This window comes from Plectropomus leopardus, chromosome 17 (genome assembly GCF_026936395.1).
Source record: "Plectropomus leopardus strain MGB_pleo_1.0 chromosome 17, ASM2693639v1, whole genome shotgun sequence".
NCBI lineage: Eukaryota > Metazoa > Chordata > Actinopteri > Perciformes > Serranidae > Plectropomus > Plectropomus leopardus.
Window position 1 is genome coordinate 14,403,145 of NC_142192.1, and position 13,663 is coordinate 14,416,807.

At 39.0% G+C, this 13,663-nt stretch overlaps 1 protein-coding gene across 1 annotated transcript; it reads left to right on the forward strand.

The window, feature by feature from the left end:
- The first annotated feature begins 1,161 nt into the window (after positions 1 to 1,161).
- On the forward strand, positions 1,162 to 11,942 carry cdca7l (cell division cycle associated 7 like). The gene is made up of 10 exons (XM_088090590.1): positions 1,162 to 1,315; positions 3,790 to 3,933; positions 4,035 to 4,135; positions 5,507 to 5,744; positions 5,868 to 5,930; positions 6,393 to 6,578; positions 7,872 to 8,024; positions 8,194 to 8,343; positions 10,466 to 10,602; positions 11,461 to 11,942. Exons 1-10 carry the CDS (start codon positions 1,298 to 1,300, stop codon positions 11,480 to 11,482), a joined length of 1,212 nt encoding a protein of 403 aa, XP_087946716.1. The 5' UTR covers positions 1,162 to 1,297; the 3' UTR covers positions 11,483 to 11,942.
- The last annotated feature ends 1,721 nt before the right edge of the window (positions 11,943 to 13,663 follow it).

Sequence of the window (13,663 nt, forward strand, 5' to 3'; positions counted from 1 at the left end):
GGAAGAGGAGAAAAAGTAATGATACTACAATGTGCAAATGCTCTCATAAAAGTAAGCATAAGAACATAAGAAACATCAGCAAAAATGTTGTACTATAGGATGAATAGTAAATTGGGACATCCTATCTTATATACTTATTATTACTTATACTAAAAACATATACTTATATACTAAAACAAACAACTTTTGTGGCTTTTAGGGGTGGTCAATACCACAAAGTCTGGTTTCTTTTTCCTCTGTGTGCTAAAGTATAGCAGCGCTCTTAAGCCATTTAGAATAGTGGTCTGTCATGTAAAGGGCTGATACATTAAGATATTTTGATTATATTTAAAAAGTAATGCAGAAGGTAAATTATCAGAAAGTGTCCTCCTTATTATCATTTAGCAGAATAACTGGGAGCATTTATTGTAATTTTGATAATTCATTATTGCATCAGTGTTATCATGGTACCAGGCTCTAAGAAATTGTGATGTGCATTTCTCTCTCTATTATTATTTTTTAAACTTTCTTTTTATTTTTGACATTTTATACTCTAAACTATAAATTGAAAAAATAACTGGCAGAGTAATCGACAATGAAAATAATTGTATCTCTGACTTACCACTTTAAATACTGAGTGGTTTAACATATAGGCCTAATGTTGTTGTTTTTAATGTATCACATGTAAAATCTTTATCTGCAAAATAACCAATAAAGAGAAAGTACAAACAAATGTAATGGAGCAAAAAGTACAATAATTGCCTCTGAAATGTTGTTTAAGAAGATAATAGAAACATAAACTGTAAATATTTCGGTTCAGTACAAGTGCCTCAAAACTGAGTATATTCAGTTAGTGCTAAAAGTTTGATTAAACTGTTAATAATACACAGACAGGATGTCAACAATACAAGTGCAGATACAGAGAAGCAGAAGTGTGTCAGGGGAAGTTCTCCCGGACTGCCACGCCCATATGCCGTTTACGCGCGAAAGGGTGGACTGCACCATTGTGAGTGCGGGGGGGACATAAAGGGAAGACTAGTCCTGAACATAGAAATACATTTTTCCACGGAAATAATAGCTGAGGAAAGACTTTTACTAAGTAAACAATTGTTAGTGGTTTATAAAAAAATTATAAAATCTGGTCTCAAGTACAAATTAAAATATAAACCTAGCAATATGAAAACCCCTACTTTTGCAATGACCGGACTTCTATAGCGGTTGATTTTTAAACCCCCTCCACACACTCCACTCATTGGTTTTCCTAGTAGAGGTCAAAACTTTGTGTTGGAAGGAAAATTTCCGCTAAACGGAGATAAAAATGACCCTCACGTCAAAGGTAAGCGGCAGAGCAGTGCGTGTAGATGTAGTTGTCTTTTCCACGTTATTTTTTATGATGAATAAAAGCCACAATGAGTCGAAAAGAACACCATTGTTAACAACGTTGTTGGCTTGGCCGGCCTCAGTCTGCTCCATTGTGAAGATGCGTCCATACATTTACCCGAATAAGGTGTTTTTGACTGTAGCTAGTCCATATCTATAACCCAGAGATTGCTTATGTTATATTTTTAACTGAATTTGCAAAATGTGTCTCAAATGTTTGGTTTGACCCGGTTATTTAGCCAGCTTAACGTTATACGTGATCTGATTCACATCAATGCTCGTCAACGTTCACATTTTTGGCTAAATCCCTGACCAGTGAGCCGATGCTCATAGTAAAGGAGTGTATGTTTGGTATTTTTGTAAAGGAGATGGGTTCATTAAGTGGGTCCAGTCTGTGTCGCCCTCCTCTTGGCAGGTCAGAGGTCAATACCCCCTGGGCTGAAGGGGGTGGTTCAACAGATGTCAACAAAGGGGATCAGGGACATCAACTGCATTGATCCTGTTATACACAATTTCCATGACAGTCTCATGTGCATACTTTTGTCAAAGACTTGAGCCTAAAACTTCAGTCTTGCTCCAAGTTAAAGGCAAATACACTGTTGTCATAAGTGGCCAGGAAAGGATGACATGCAAAAACTTACATATTTCACATTGTTTTATCAGTGTAATTGGTCATAACTTTACATAACTTTATGAGAATTGCTTATAAAGATGACTTTGAACAGATGACACGTTTATCAAGCCAGTTACAGATAATTGCAGTAATTGCACATAATTTGGTTCCAGGTAAAAACCTGCTAAAAGTCTTGGTCTTTATAAGACATCAGAGGAAAAAAAGGTGAGCACAGTTTAGCAGGTGTTGGGCTAGGGGCCTATATGAACATAGATTGTATATAAAGATTAACAACAAATCTCCAGTCACCCCTGCTATGTTTAAGTGAAGCCAAAATAACTGGAGTACCGCTGCTGCAAAAACACATGTCCAACCAATCGGAAACAGCGCCCTTGAACGCAAGCAAAGTGATTGGCACACACAGCTGTCTAAAATGCTAGAAAATCCTGTTTTTGTAGAATTAAAAATCCATTTAAAACCAAGCTTATCAGAGAAACGATCACCTAAACAAACATTAAGGTGATGAGAACTACCTCCAGTGTCAGAAACCGTCTTAATTATTAAACCTCCTTGTTTGACATGTACTTTGATTTTTTTTAGTTTGGCCTGTGTCTCATTCACTAACATGACCTGTACTGCAGACAGACACCAGAGGGTGATCGAGATGTTAGGTCGTCCATCTTTATGTACAGTCTATGGTCTGCAACAGGCTGAACAGCTGAGAAACAGGGATTTGTAATGTGAAAACTGCTTTATTCAATGTTTTTAAATGTTTTAATCCCCGGGTCCCTTTGTTTTGCAGAGGAAGAGACCTATGCAGATTTGTCTCCCAGTAAAAACCTCCTGAGCAATGAACGCTGAAGGAATTTTAAGTAGGATTTCCTGCTTGGCACATAGGAAAACTCTCAGCTGGTTTCAGCAGTTGTCACTGCTACATGCCACTAAATCCTACACACTGCTCCTTTAGGGAAAAAATGATTTAAATTAATATTATTATTTATTACACATACAACATTTGGGTCTGTGGTACTCCAACAATGAGGAAGTAAAATCGATGCCACTGTTAAGTGTTTGTTCTTTTCCGCTTCACTCTGTCACTGGTCTTAAATTGCCCTGGCTCAACCCGGCTGAGAAGTTGCACAGGCCGGTAGTGATAACAACTTCCTTGGGTTGAGTTTGGTATCTGCCGAAATAAATATAAGAGCCAGATTCCGTTTTATTAAAAACGGCTAATCTTAGCACCGGTTATGTTGGTAACCTGAAGAGTGACACAGCTGAACTGAATTCATTGTTCCCACAGCATTCAGTTACTGATCGAGATGTCCACTGGTGGAGTTGTGCTCCCTCTAGTGTAAAATGTGATACTTGATCTAAGAAATCTTCCTGTGGAGTTTTCATGTAAGCAGAAGTTGTGGTTACAGTGAGTGTTACTCAACAAAACATATTGTCTGTATCTTTGAGCTTTTAGAGATGTTTTAGGTGCCTTTCCCATGAAATATTTGCAGGGGCTATTTTTATTTATTTTTGCCAGCATTGTTTACGTCCCTGTTTACTAGCTTGCAGTCCTCTTATCCACGTCTTTTATGTTGCATTGCAGCATATCCTCTTGTGTTACCGCCCACTGTTGATCAGTCGAGTAGTGGGACACCGGTGGCGGGACTGTGGAACATGTCGCCTGCGTTTATGTGCAAGAGATAAACAAAATCAGGACCCGCTCATTGACAAACAGCTCCACAGCAGAGCTAGAGGTCAAAAACATTCCTTTTTGTATTCCACCAAACTGTGTTTAACGTGATGCTTGATATGTCTGCCAACAGGCTCCATGTTTTAAGTCCAAGTTCATAACTGCTGAGCTGGCTCGTCTGTTCAGCCAGTCAGACAGTGAGGAGGAGTTTGAAGGTTTCAGCGAGGATGAGGAAGAAAAGAACAGAGGATCTTTTAACAAACGGCTAAAGACCTCGGTAAGAAACATTTATTGTTGTATTATATGATGAAAGTGTGTGTATACAGCAGCCAAAGTGACAGACTAAATGCTTTTTTTTCTTTTTCTGGTTTTCTCCAGATGGTGGATTCAGAGGAGGACAGCGATGTGGACACAGGCTTCTACTCTGATGGCGAGGACGCCCCCCCACCAAAGAGGAAGAGTCTTTTAGTTGCCCTTAGGTGTGTGTGTGTGTGTGTGTGTGTGTGTAAATTGGTACAAAGACAGATGGATATTTGCTGCACTTTTTGTTAAGCTAGAGATGATCACTGTGTCTCAGTGTGTTAAAACACCTACATCGACGTGCTGAAGTCTGCTGCTAGTTAAACAAAGAATCTAATGTATTTGCATGGTTGGCTGAGGGGTTTCCTGTCTATAGGATTGTAGTATACACTGGATTACAATGCCTTTAAAGGGCTTCTTTGCCAATTTCCAACAGGTGTTGTACCACAACATTGTGGGTATTATGTACAATGGAAGAGCGGTTAACTTCCTCTACATCACAAGTGCCCAGATCTCCCTGCTCATCTTTTAGCAGATTTTTGCAGACTCTATGGCTGTTGCCCAAACTGCAGATTGTACTTCCATATTTCTGTTTGCTGGCTACTACAGACCCAAGACTGTGGAAACAGATCAAAAGAAAGAGAGATGTTTCTGAAGACATTCGAGAACTCAGACCAAACTCTGATCAAACTGTAAAACTAGGCAGTGCTGATCAAATATTAACCAATATTCTGATGCCTATTTCTACCCTAAAATGTATTCAGAAGCATATTTTAATGCACTTTTTGGCTGTAATATGACAATTTGTGAGCAGGAAGTTTTCTCTGTGTTGTACAAATGGAGGCTGAAAAAAATGAGATCAAACTGTAAAACTAGGTGGTGCTGATCAAATACAAACCAGGAGGCTGTTACTGCGTTGCCTGTTTCTTACCTAAAATGTTGTCAGGAACATATTTTGGCTTACCGTTTAACTGTGATTCAAGGTTGTTACCAGCCCGCTGCCATATTGTTTCCTGTGTTAAAACAGAGAAGGTCGCATTACGTCACCCATCAGCTGGAGCGTTTATTGGTCTGGTGCAGCACAGTGCATTCTGGTAGTTGTAGGTTTTCTATCTCTTGAGCTAAAGCAAATGCCACAGCCCTTTGTCTAGGTTTTTTTTCTGGTTTTTGCATCTTCTTACTGAATAGACTGGTTTTATGAAAAGATCATCCTCTCAGCAGTAAAATACTTCTTTAACCCACATTATACAAATAGAATAATGAATGAAGCCTGTTACTGTCGGTGCCGCCTCAACTACCGATGAGGTTAATTGTTTGTGTCACATTTAACAGCTTGAATCCTGATCAGGCAGATATATAAAGGTACCAATATTTGTGATTTGGCCTAAAAATGTTTATTAGCCATAGATTAATCTTGTTGCTGTTTTCAGCTCCATTCAACCTGTTGCCCAACCATACAAGGGACTGTCGGAAACACAGACCTAATTCATGATATCTGTGTTGATTCTCATGTGATTTAGCAATAATCCTACTTTAATCTTGTTCTTCAGGTTTCCTGTCAAAAGGGTGTCTTCCCCCAAAATGGAGCTGCAAGGGAAACAGATCACAAAACCAGTCAAAGAAACTCCACCTTCACGGAGAGCCAGAGGAAGGAAGAGGATGAAGCAGCAGCAGCAGCAGCAGCAGGAGGATGAGGAGGAGGAGGCGGAAGAAGAGGAGGACAAAGAGGAGGTTTTGTCTCAGAGCCTGCGGAAACGAGACAAAAACATCCAGGAAAACAAGGCGATGGTAATCAAAATTCTTGTTTTCCCCATATTCTGACAAAATGTGTGATCTATATACTAGACATATATCAGTCCCTCCTCGTGTAGCATGTCCTTGACTCTGGTCTTCTCTGCTGTTGTCTTTCAGCTTGCTAAGCTGTTTGCTGATCTGAGCACCATGGCTGACCTCACTCCACCCAACACCCCTCACGTAAGTATACGCGGTGAATACACATTGCCAAAGCAATTTACAGTAAGTACATTCAACCTTCATAGGAATGAGAAAGAGTCGGATCCAGAATTGTAAGTAATAATCTGGATGTTGATATTCATGGAAGACCTCCAATTTTGGTTTCCATGCATTCAATGAAAGCGTGGTGGCTTTAATGTTTATAACCATAACTCAGGAACACAAGGAAGACATTTGGTCAGATACCGAATTGGTGACTCTAAATTGGGTGTCCACCTTGAAACGGTGCTGATTGTATAGATCCCTTGTGATGCCGGGTTAAAGATGTGTGAGAAGCATCCACATTTTAGAATTCGTAAATTCTTTGCAGCCTATGAATCTGGACAGACATGAAAAAGCTTTAAAGCTTTTGTGTTGCCATCTTTTTTTTCTTTTTTTTTTTACTGTTCTGATATGCAAACCCAGTCTTTTTTTTTATTTCAGAAGAAGAAGAGACGGACGCCAGAGAAAGCGACACCACGCAAGCGCAAGTTTGAACCAGAGATTGGGTCAGAAAGAAGGAACCCGTCCCGTAAGGCTCGTCCTCGGGAGAACTTCGCAGTGGAGGAAAAGAGCGAGCCAATCGCTCGCAGAAGCCCCAGGACTGTCGACATCAGGAGACTGGTAGAGGTAGAGAAAGTACTTCATTGAAATACACACATGCACACACAGAACCTTTAGAAATACATTATTGTTGTGAAGAGATGTCGAAGTTATGGAGCCGCCATAGTCACGGATTAGGAACAATTTGCGGCGTGCACTTCGCACTGTGTTCTGACATCTACAGCATACATGCAGCCCTTTACAGCGCTCTGGTGCTTTTAATACAACAATCAGTCACAGTTCATAGGAAAGAGGAACCTGCCTGATATGGGAGTTTTGTTAATAATTTCTCAGTATTATTTTCTGTCATCTATAATGTAATACACTGTATACTGTAGAGGCAGGGAAGTGCTTTAATTATTGATTGATAAAGTGGCAGTCAGATACTACATTTTTGTTTATGTTTTGTTTGATTTAAAATGTTCTATTTTGGGCCTCTAGCTCAGTGAGTAGAGCGTGCACCACATGTAGGCTGAGTCCTTAGCAGCGGCCCGGGTTCAATTCCGGCTTACGGCCCTTTGCTGTGTGTCATCCCCGTTCTCTCTCCCCCTTTGCCGTCACTCTCTGACTGCACTGTAATAAAGGCATGAAAAGCCAAAAAATTTCAGACAGACTGACACTCTTTTTAGCCAGATTGTATTTAGATTTGGGAGAAGCTTAATATCTTCAGTGAAGTCATTTGTAGACTGGCATCACTTGAAATCTGAATGGGGAAAGCGGACCAGACGAATCTGCAAGAACAAATAAAATCATTAAATTGCAGATTCGACTGGTTCCCAGGCTGAGTGGGTCCACATAATTACCACGCCTGTGGTGTGCCGAGTAGGCGGAATCTGCTCACCACGAAGGGTGTCGCAGGCAGCAGATACGCGGCTTAATTTGAATGGCGAGAGTGGCGTATATGTCACCACAACTTGTCCAATACAAACACAAACAAATAAAGGGCCATTGATAAAACAGCAAACTGATGAATGTCGTTCAGGTTTAAATAAAGTTGTCAAATACATAAAATAATATTGTTAATATTTCTGTCCATGCAGGCAATTATTTGTCAGTCAGAAAATCTACCATGGCTTTTGCTCTGTAGGCCGACACTGCCGTTTGCTTTGTCAGCTGACAGTTACGTGGTTGCTGCTGCTGTCTGACAGATTACACTTTATTGAAACAGCTTTCTCAGGCCTTTACATGTTGAGAGCAGCTAGTTGTCTAAGTCATTGAATCAGTCTTTCGACAAATTAAATTACTCATAAAAAATTAGACCCAGAACAATGTGCAATAATTATTTTTTTACCTGCAATTTGTGGATTTGTGATTGGGCAGGTGGACGAGGAATTTGATGAGAAAAAGAAAAGGGGAAAGAACCGCGCGTACAGGAAGAGTCAGTATGACGCAAGGACAGTTGACGAGATCACCAAAGAAGATCTGGACAACATAGCGTACCGCAGCAAGGACAAGATCTGGGACAAGGAGAATGTGAGTTACATCAGGCCTTCAACAGTTTAGCAGTGTCAGTACTGTGCTGTCAGGTTAGCATGTTTCATCACTGTGTGTGTGTGTGTGTGTGTGTGTGTGTGTGTGTGTGTGTGTGTGTGTGTGTGTGTGTGTGTGTGTGTGTGTGCGCGCGCGTGTGTTATCCCTCCAGGGCAGCTCATGTCACCAGTGCAGGCAGAAGACCCTAGACACGAAGACGGTGTGTCGCAGTGGTTTCTGTGTGGGGGCCAAAGGTCAGTTCTGTGGGCCGTGTCTGAAGAACCGCTATGGAGAGGACGTACGTGAAGTACTGCTGGACCCGGTCAGTAATAAACATTTTATTCTCTGCTTCTCTCACTTTGGATTTGGTTCATTTGACATAAATGTGGGGTCTTCTGAGGCCGAAAATATGCCAGAAAAGAAAAACAAAGTTTGTCAAACTTGAAGTGTCTGAATTTTAATGTCTTTTTGTCATTATAAGCAATTTGCTTTTACTAATTTATTCATTTGTTTTCAAACTTTTCACTTTATATTATTAATAATAAGAATAGTAATAATCATATTTATTTACAGAGCACAAAACAGCATTACAAAGTGCTTCACAAGGCAGCAATAAAACATTCAAGTCATCAAATCAACAGGTTTGATATGTTTCATTTTCTGAAACTGTTTTCTTTTACAGAGGCAATAAAAGACATTTTAAAGGATGTTAGAACTCAAGTAAAATCAGGAAAGGCATCCCAGTACAAAGTAGGAACTTTAAAGAGATCACTGACTCAGACGGCATGATTTCCCCTGGGCCCCGACTGCCCTGACTCTGTCCCCTTTAGTTTTAGTTTTAACACTTCTGCCCGAGGATCTGAGTACGTACTGGTGTGTATGGTACTAAGAGGTCAGACATATAGCTGGGAGAGAGGCCATGAAGAGCTTTAAAATTTATCAGTAAAATCTTAAAAAAACAGGATTACACAAGCTTTGTGATATGCTGCTCAAAACTTAAATTACTGTCAAACTATTCACTAAGATTCCTTCTAACAGACTTGGTATTATCCAATAGCTGAGGGCTTTTTTATAATAATAAAAAATGATTACAGAGTCCTACTGAAGGGACAATTAAAATCAAATAACATGTCACAGGAAATGTAAGAGTACTATTATTCACAACTGGGGTATTGACGTGTCAGCGCCAATTTTGACAAGATTTTGCTTTAAAATTAAACTAAAATTGATATTAACCATGATTTCACATAGGAAAATAATATTATATAATCTCTGAAGTTTGAGGATTGTTTTTGTATTGCTGGCTTTTCAAAGACCGAATTTAAAAAAAAAACATGTTTCAAAAAGAGAATCAGAAGGGCTTTCAGGTAAATACATTTGCAGGTATGCTCAGTGATATCTGGTCATTGGAAGCTTTTTACATTTTCTTTTTAAACACCCTGCATCTGTTAAATGAGAAATGAAAAAAATGTGTGATTGTGAGATTACATTTCCAGTGACAGCCATACCGTTTTTGTTTATGTTCTTTTAAAGTAAAGTCTGAACTGAGTAGTCAACAGAGCATAGCAGAACATAGCTGAACTAAGCAAAGAGCACCACCTACAGAAACTTCAACTTAATTGCTGGAAAATCAAGAGAAACCATGCAGAATGTAAGGTAAAGATAAAGATGCATCTAAACCAGAACTACACCACGATGTAAAGTATAATAAGAAAAAAAGACTTGCAGTTATGAAGAGAAAGGGATTTTTGTTCGCATGATTTGTGCAAAAGTGTGTTTTCTTAGTTACTTCCATTATTGTACATTTGTCGCTTCTTGTACAGAGTTTTTTGTTTGTTTTTTTAAGTGCTAGTAAATTTCTTTTTCTTTTTTAATTTAAATTTTCTTTTTGACAACAGCATACAGTTAACAGGTGAAACTAAACACAAGGAGAGAGTAGGCAGTCACACTCTTCTGTTTGATTTTGCTGTGCTAAAAGGAAGCACACATACATTGCAAAACACTGGAAACACTTAAGCCTTAACACTCAGGCCTACTGTGCTTATCAAAGCCTCAGTAGGCCTAGTTTTTTTTATGCGCCTGTTTGAATTGTGTCCTTGTCGTTTTTGCAGTTGGGAGTTGGTGACTTTGAGTTAAAGTTGGGTTGGTGCAACTTTACCTCGGGTAATTTATCATGTGAAAATGCAGCGCAAAATACCAAATTGGTGACCGTTCATCAAGGATCCTGCCTAATAAAGACTAGGAAAAATCTTACCGATGCATATCAACATTTGTGCAAATGTTTGCAAAACTGAATTTCCAGAAGCAGCAAAGGCAGGTGATTTGATAAATGTAAAAGACTCAAGGAAGGAAGGAATATAAAACCTCAACATGAATTCACTTTTGTGACAGCGTAACAACATAGTTGGACTCCCACATTTAATCTGGGCCTTTTCTTTTTGTAGGCATGGTCGTGCCCCATCTGCCGAGGGGTGTGCAACTGCAGCCTGTGTCGTAAGAAGGAGGGCCGCTGTGCTACCGGCATCCTGGTGGGATTGGCTCGCTACAATGGCCATGACAATGTCCACGAGTATCTGGAGAGGTATGCCACTTCATTCATACTGTGCAGTCTAATGTTACAGACCTGGATGGGAGAGAAAAAAAGGGAAACAAATGATTAAGTGCTTAAATAAGATAAGAATATGACAGAAATACAAATTTGATGAAATAGACATAAAATGATATAAAGTCTATGTATATTTTTACTTATAAATATACTGTATGTCCATGATTGATGGTTGCACAGGATGTTGTGTAGTAGTGTGTGTGTGTGTGTGTGTGTATAGATATATATATATATATAGTCGTATCCGTAATAATCATAACAGTCTTCATAGCTGTATATGGGTTAGGGTTAGCATAGTTACATAGCATAGTTACTATGCTATTGCACAGTATCTGATAAATTATTGCATATATTTTTTTTTTCAAGAGCCCAAGGTGTTGTCTTTTATTGTCTTCTTTTTTTCGACCATCATTCCAAAAATCCAAAGCCATAGTATTATGTATGATGAAGAAATGCGTCAAATTCTCACATTAAAGAAGCAGGAAACCAGCAAAAGTTTAATTGTTTTGATTAAAAAAGTTAAGCAGAGTAGTGCACATGCACCAATGTGCATGCAGCCTGTTGCAGTGACTTCTCCTTGTTATCTTACTTTTAGCTATTTTATTAGTACTTGTTCTATTCTTTTAACAAGTAACTTAGTAAGCTGCGCCCTCTAAACATACTTTTGAACAAAGTTTTTTCACTGTGGAATTACTTCTGTACACAATTTTCCCAGGGGATCAATAAAGTATGTCTGATTCTGCAGATAGTTGACTGTTGATTAGTCAGTTGACAGAAAATGAGTGACTTATTGTTTCTCCTCTAACCTCATGTCTTGTTTTGTCTCCATCGCAGCATTCAGAAGGATCTGCAGTAAAGTCCAGAGAGAAGACCAGAGAGGAGAACCTGCTCGTACAGCTAGAACCCGGAGCAGGCTCTTGTCCTGCACAATGCCGTAGAACTCTTTTTAACGCACGTTTTTAGGTTTAGATAAATGTTGTATCTAATTGGAGAAACAAAAGCAAAAAGATGCTATTTTGAATGTCTTCTTAACACAAGGCACATACAATGTTAATATGTATAATATATCCAGAGTTAAGGCTGCATGAGATGCGGGGATGTTTTTAACGTCAGTACTCAGTTTTGTATATTTCCATTTGAATATTTCTAGTCTTGATGTTCACAAGAACAAATGTAAGGTTATTTTTTGTGTTACGGATGCAAAAGAACCCTTTTTATATGCCAACTAACCTTTTTTTTTTTTAAAAGTGAGTAACCTTTACAGCATTGTTGTCAGTTCACTGTAAATTCTAATAAAGCACGAGACATTATCTAAATGATTTGCCATGTTTTTATGTCTATATGTATGTATTTATGCAGGCTTTGGATGTTGGATGTGCCACACACTACACTTCTGTGTCTGATGGCAAAAAAAACAACAACAGTCTAACCTTGTTGTACGTTTTAGGGGAGGTGCACACGTCTTTTTATGCTGCACTGTTGCCAGGTGAGTGGAATCAGATCCAGTTTAACTCTTGTACTTGACTAAAACAGTCAGCTGATCCTCTGTGATAACCAAGTACCATTGCTGCAGGGCAGAGGTCACGGCACAGTCAGAGGTCAACCTGGAGTCACTGGGTCTGCATGCGGCATCACTGGACTTGCAATGTGAGTGAGAAATAAGGTATCTTGTGAATTTTAATCTCATCACTGTTGTCTTAATTACATGCATACAGTGTCAGTCTTACAGTAAACATTTAAGATTAATACAAGTGTACATTGAGAAGTACAAGAAGTCCTGAGAAAGGTCTGAGCCCAGTTTTTGCATTTTGGGATTTATTATTTGGTCAAAATTTAACCCAATGTGCCGATTTACATCCATAGTGATAAAAAAAAAGATAATGCAATACTCTGTCCTTGTTCTGGTTCTCTCAGAGTTCATTACATTAAAATCTTTTTAACTGCACAAAAACACCCGAGGGTGCAGAGAGACGTTGTAGATCTAGGTGTTTTTGAAGTGCTTCAAAGGAGTGACATGTCAAAGGTATGCGTGAGCCGCCTGCTACGTGATGCTTTTTGAAAACTGGCAGTCAGTGACCTGCTGGTGAACTCCCACAAGTTGCACTTTGATCGTAGCCGAGTTACACTTAGGGTGTTTTGTAGAACATGTTTTCTGAAGCAGAGAGTTCATTGGCTTATTATCCATCCAGACAAACAAATCGTAATCAGTCAAAGCCAGCTGTGTGCTTGGCCCTGTGACTAACCCTTTTTCCTCAAGGGAACCCTTTTCTGTCATTGAGTAAACTGACGACTGACTGAGTAACATATTAATGGACAATTCATAATATATTCGCTGCTTAACTGTATAACAGTACAGGACAACTGGTAAACTGTAAAATTAATGAAGGTTTTTGTTGAAAGAATGATTTGGATGAATTTTAAACAAAGATGACTTTTCCTGATAATCGGATGAACTTTTTATATTATCCTCTGCCTGCATTTTTATTTTTTAACAATTATACATATTTAATAAGCTTCTTTTTTTTGACAAAGGCACTGTTCCCTTCTCCCTGGTGCTTTGCCATTGATGTATTAGCTCTTTGGTGATTTACCTGCGCACTTTTCCGATGCTGGACGAAGCTGTTTAGCAGAGAGTGAATTCACTGTGAATATAGCATGTATTAAGTTCCTTTTATACTCACAGATATATTTCAAGTTTATGTCTTGAATAATAATCTACGCTTGAGAAATAATTTCATTTATTTTACCTCACAGAAATAAATGAAATGCTGAGAGAAAGGCCTACCTCATATACTGTATTTATATTTATTTAAAGTTTTCACTTCTTAAAATGAAGAAAGCCATGCAATCCCTCGAGGGGTTTTGGCGACCCCTAGTGACCCCTTTTCCACTAAATTAGCTTGGCTCTTGAACCGATTCAGTCCAGGGTTCTTTGGCCGTCTGGCGAGCCAGCCTGCATTTCCACCAGTTTTGCATGAGGTCATTGTAATCAAGGTTGTGTCATCATCAGAGGGTGCAACAGAAATAAACAGAAGTA

Bases quoted from the DNA above. Each gene is read 5' to 3' on its own strand.
- cdca7l (XM_088090590.1), top strand. The intron at 4,136-5,506 runs GTGTGTGTGTGT...CTTGTTCTTCAG, and splicing joins AGTCTTTTAGTTGCCCTTAG to GTTTCCTGTCAAAAGGGTGT. The intron at 5,745-5,867 runs GTAATCAAAATT...GTTGTCTTTCAG, and splicing joins TCCAGGAAAACAAGGCGATG to CTTGCTAAGCTGTTTGCTGA.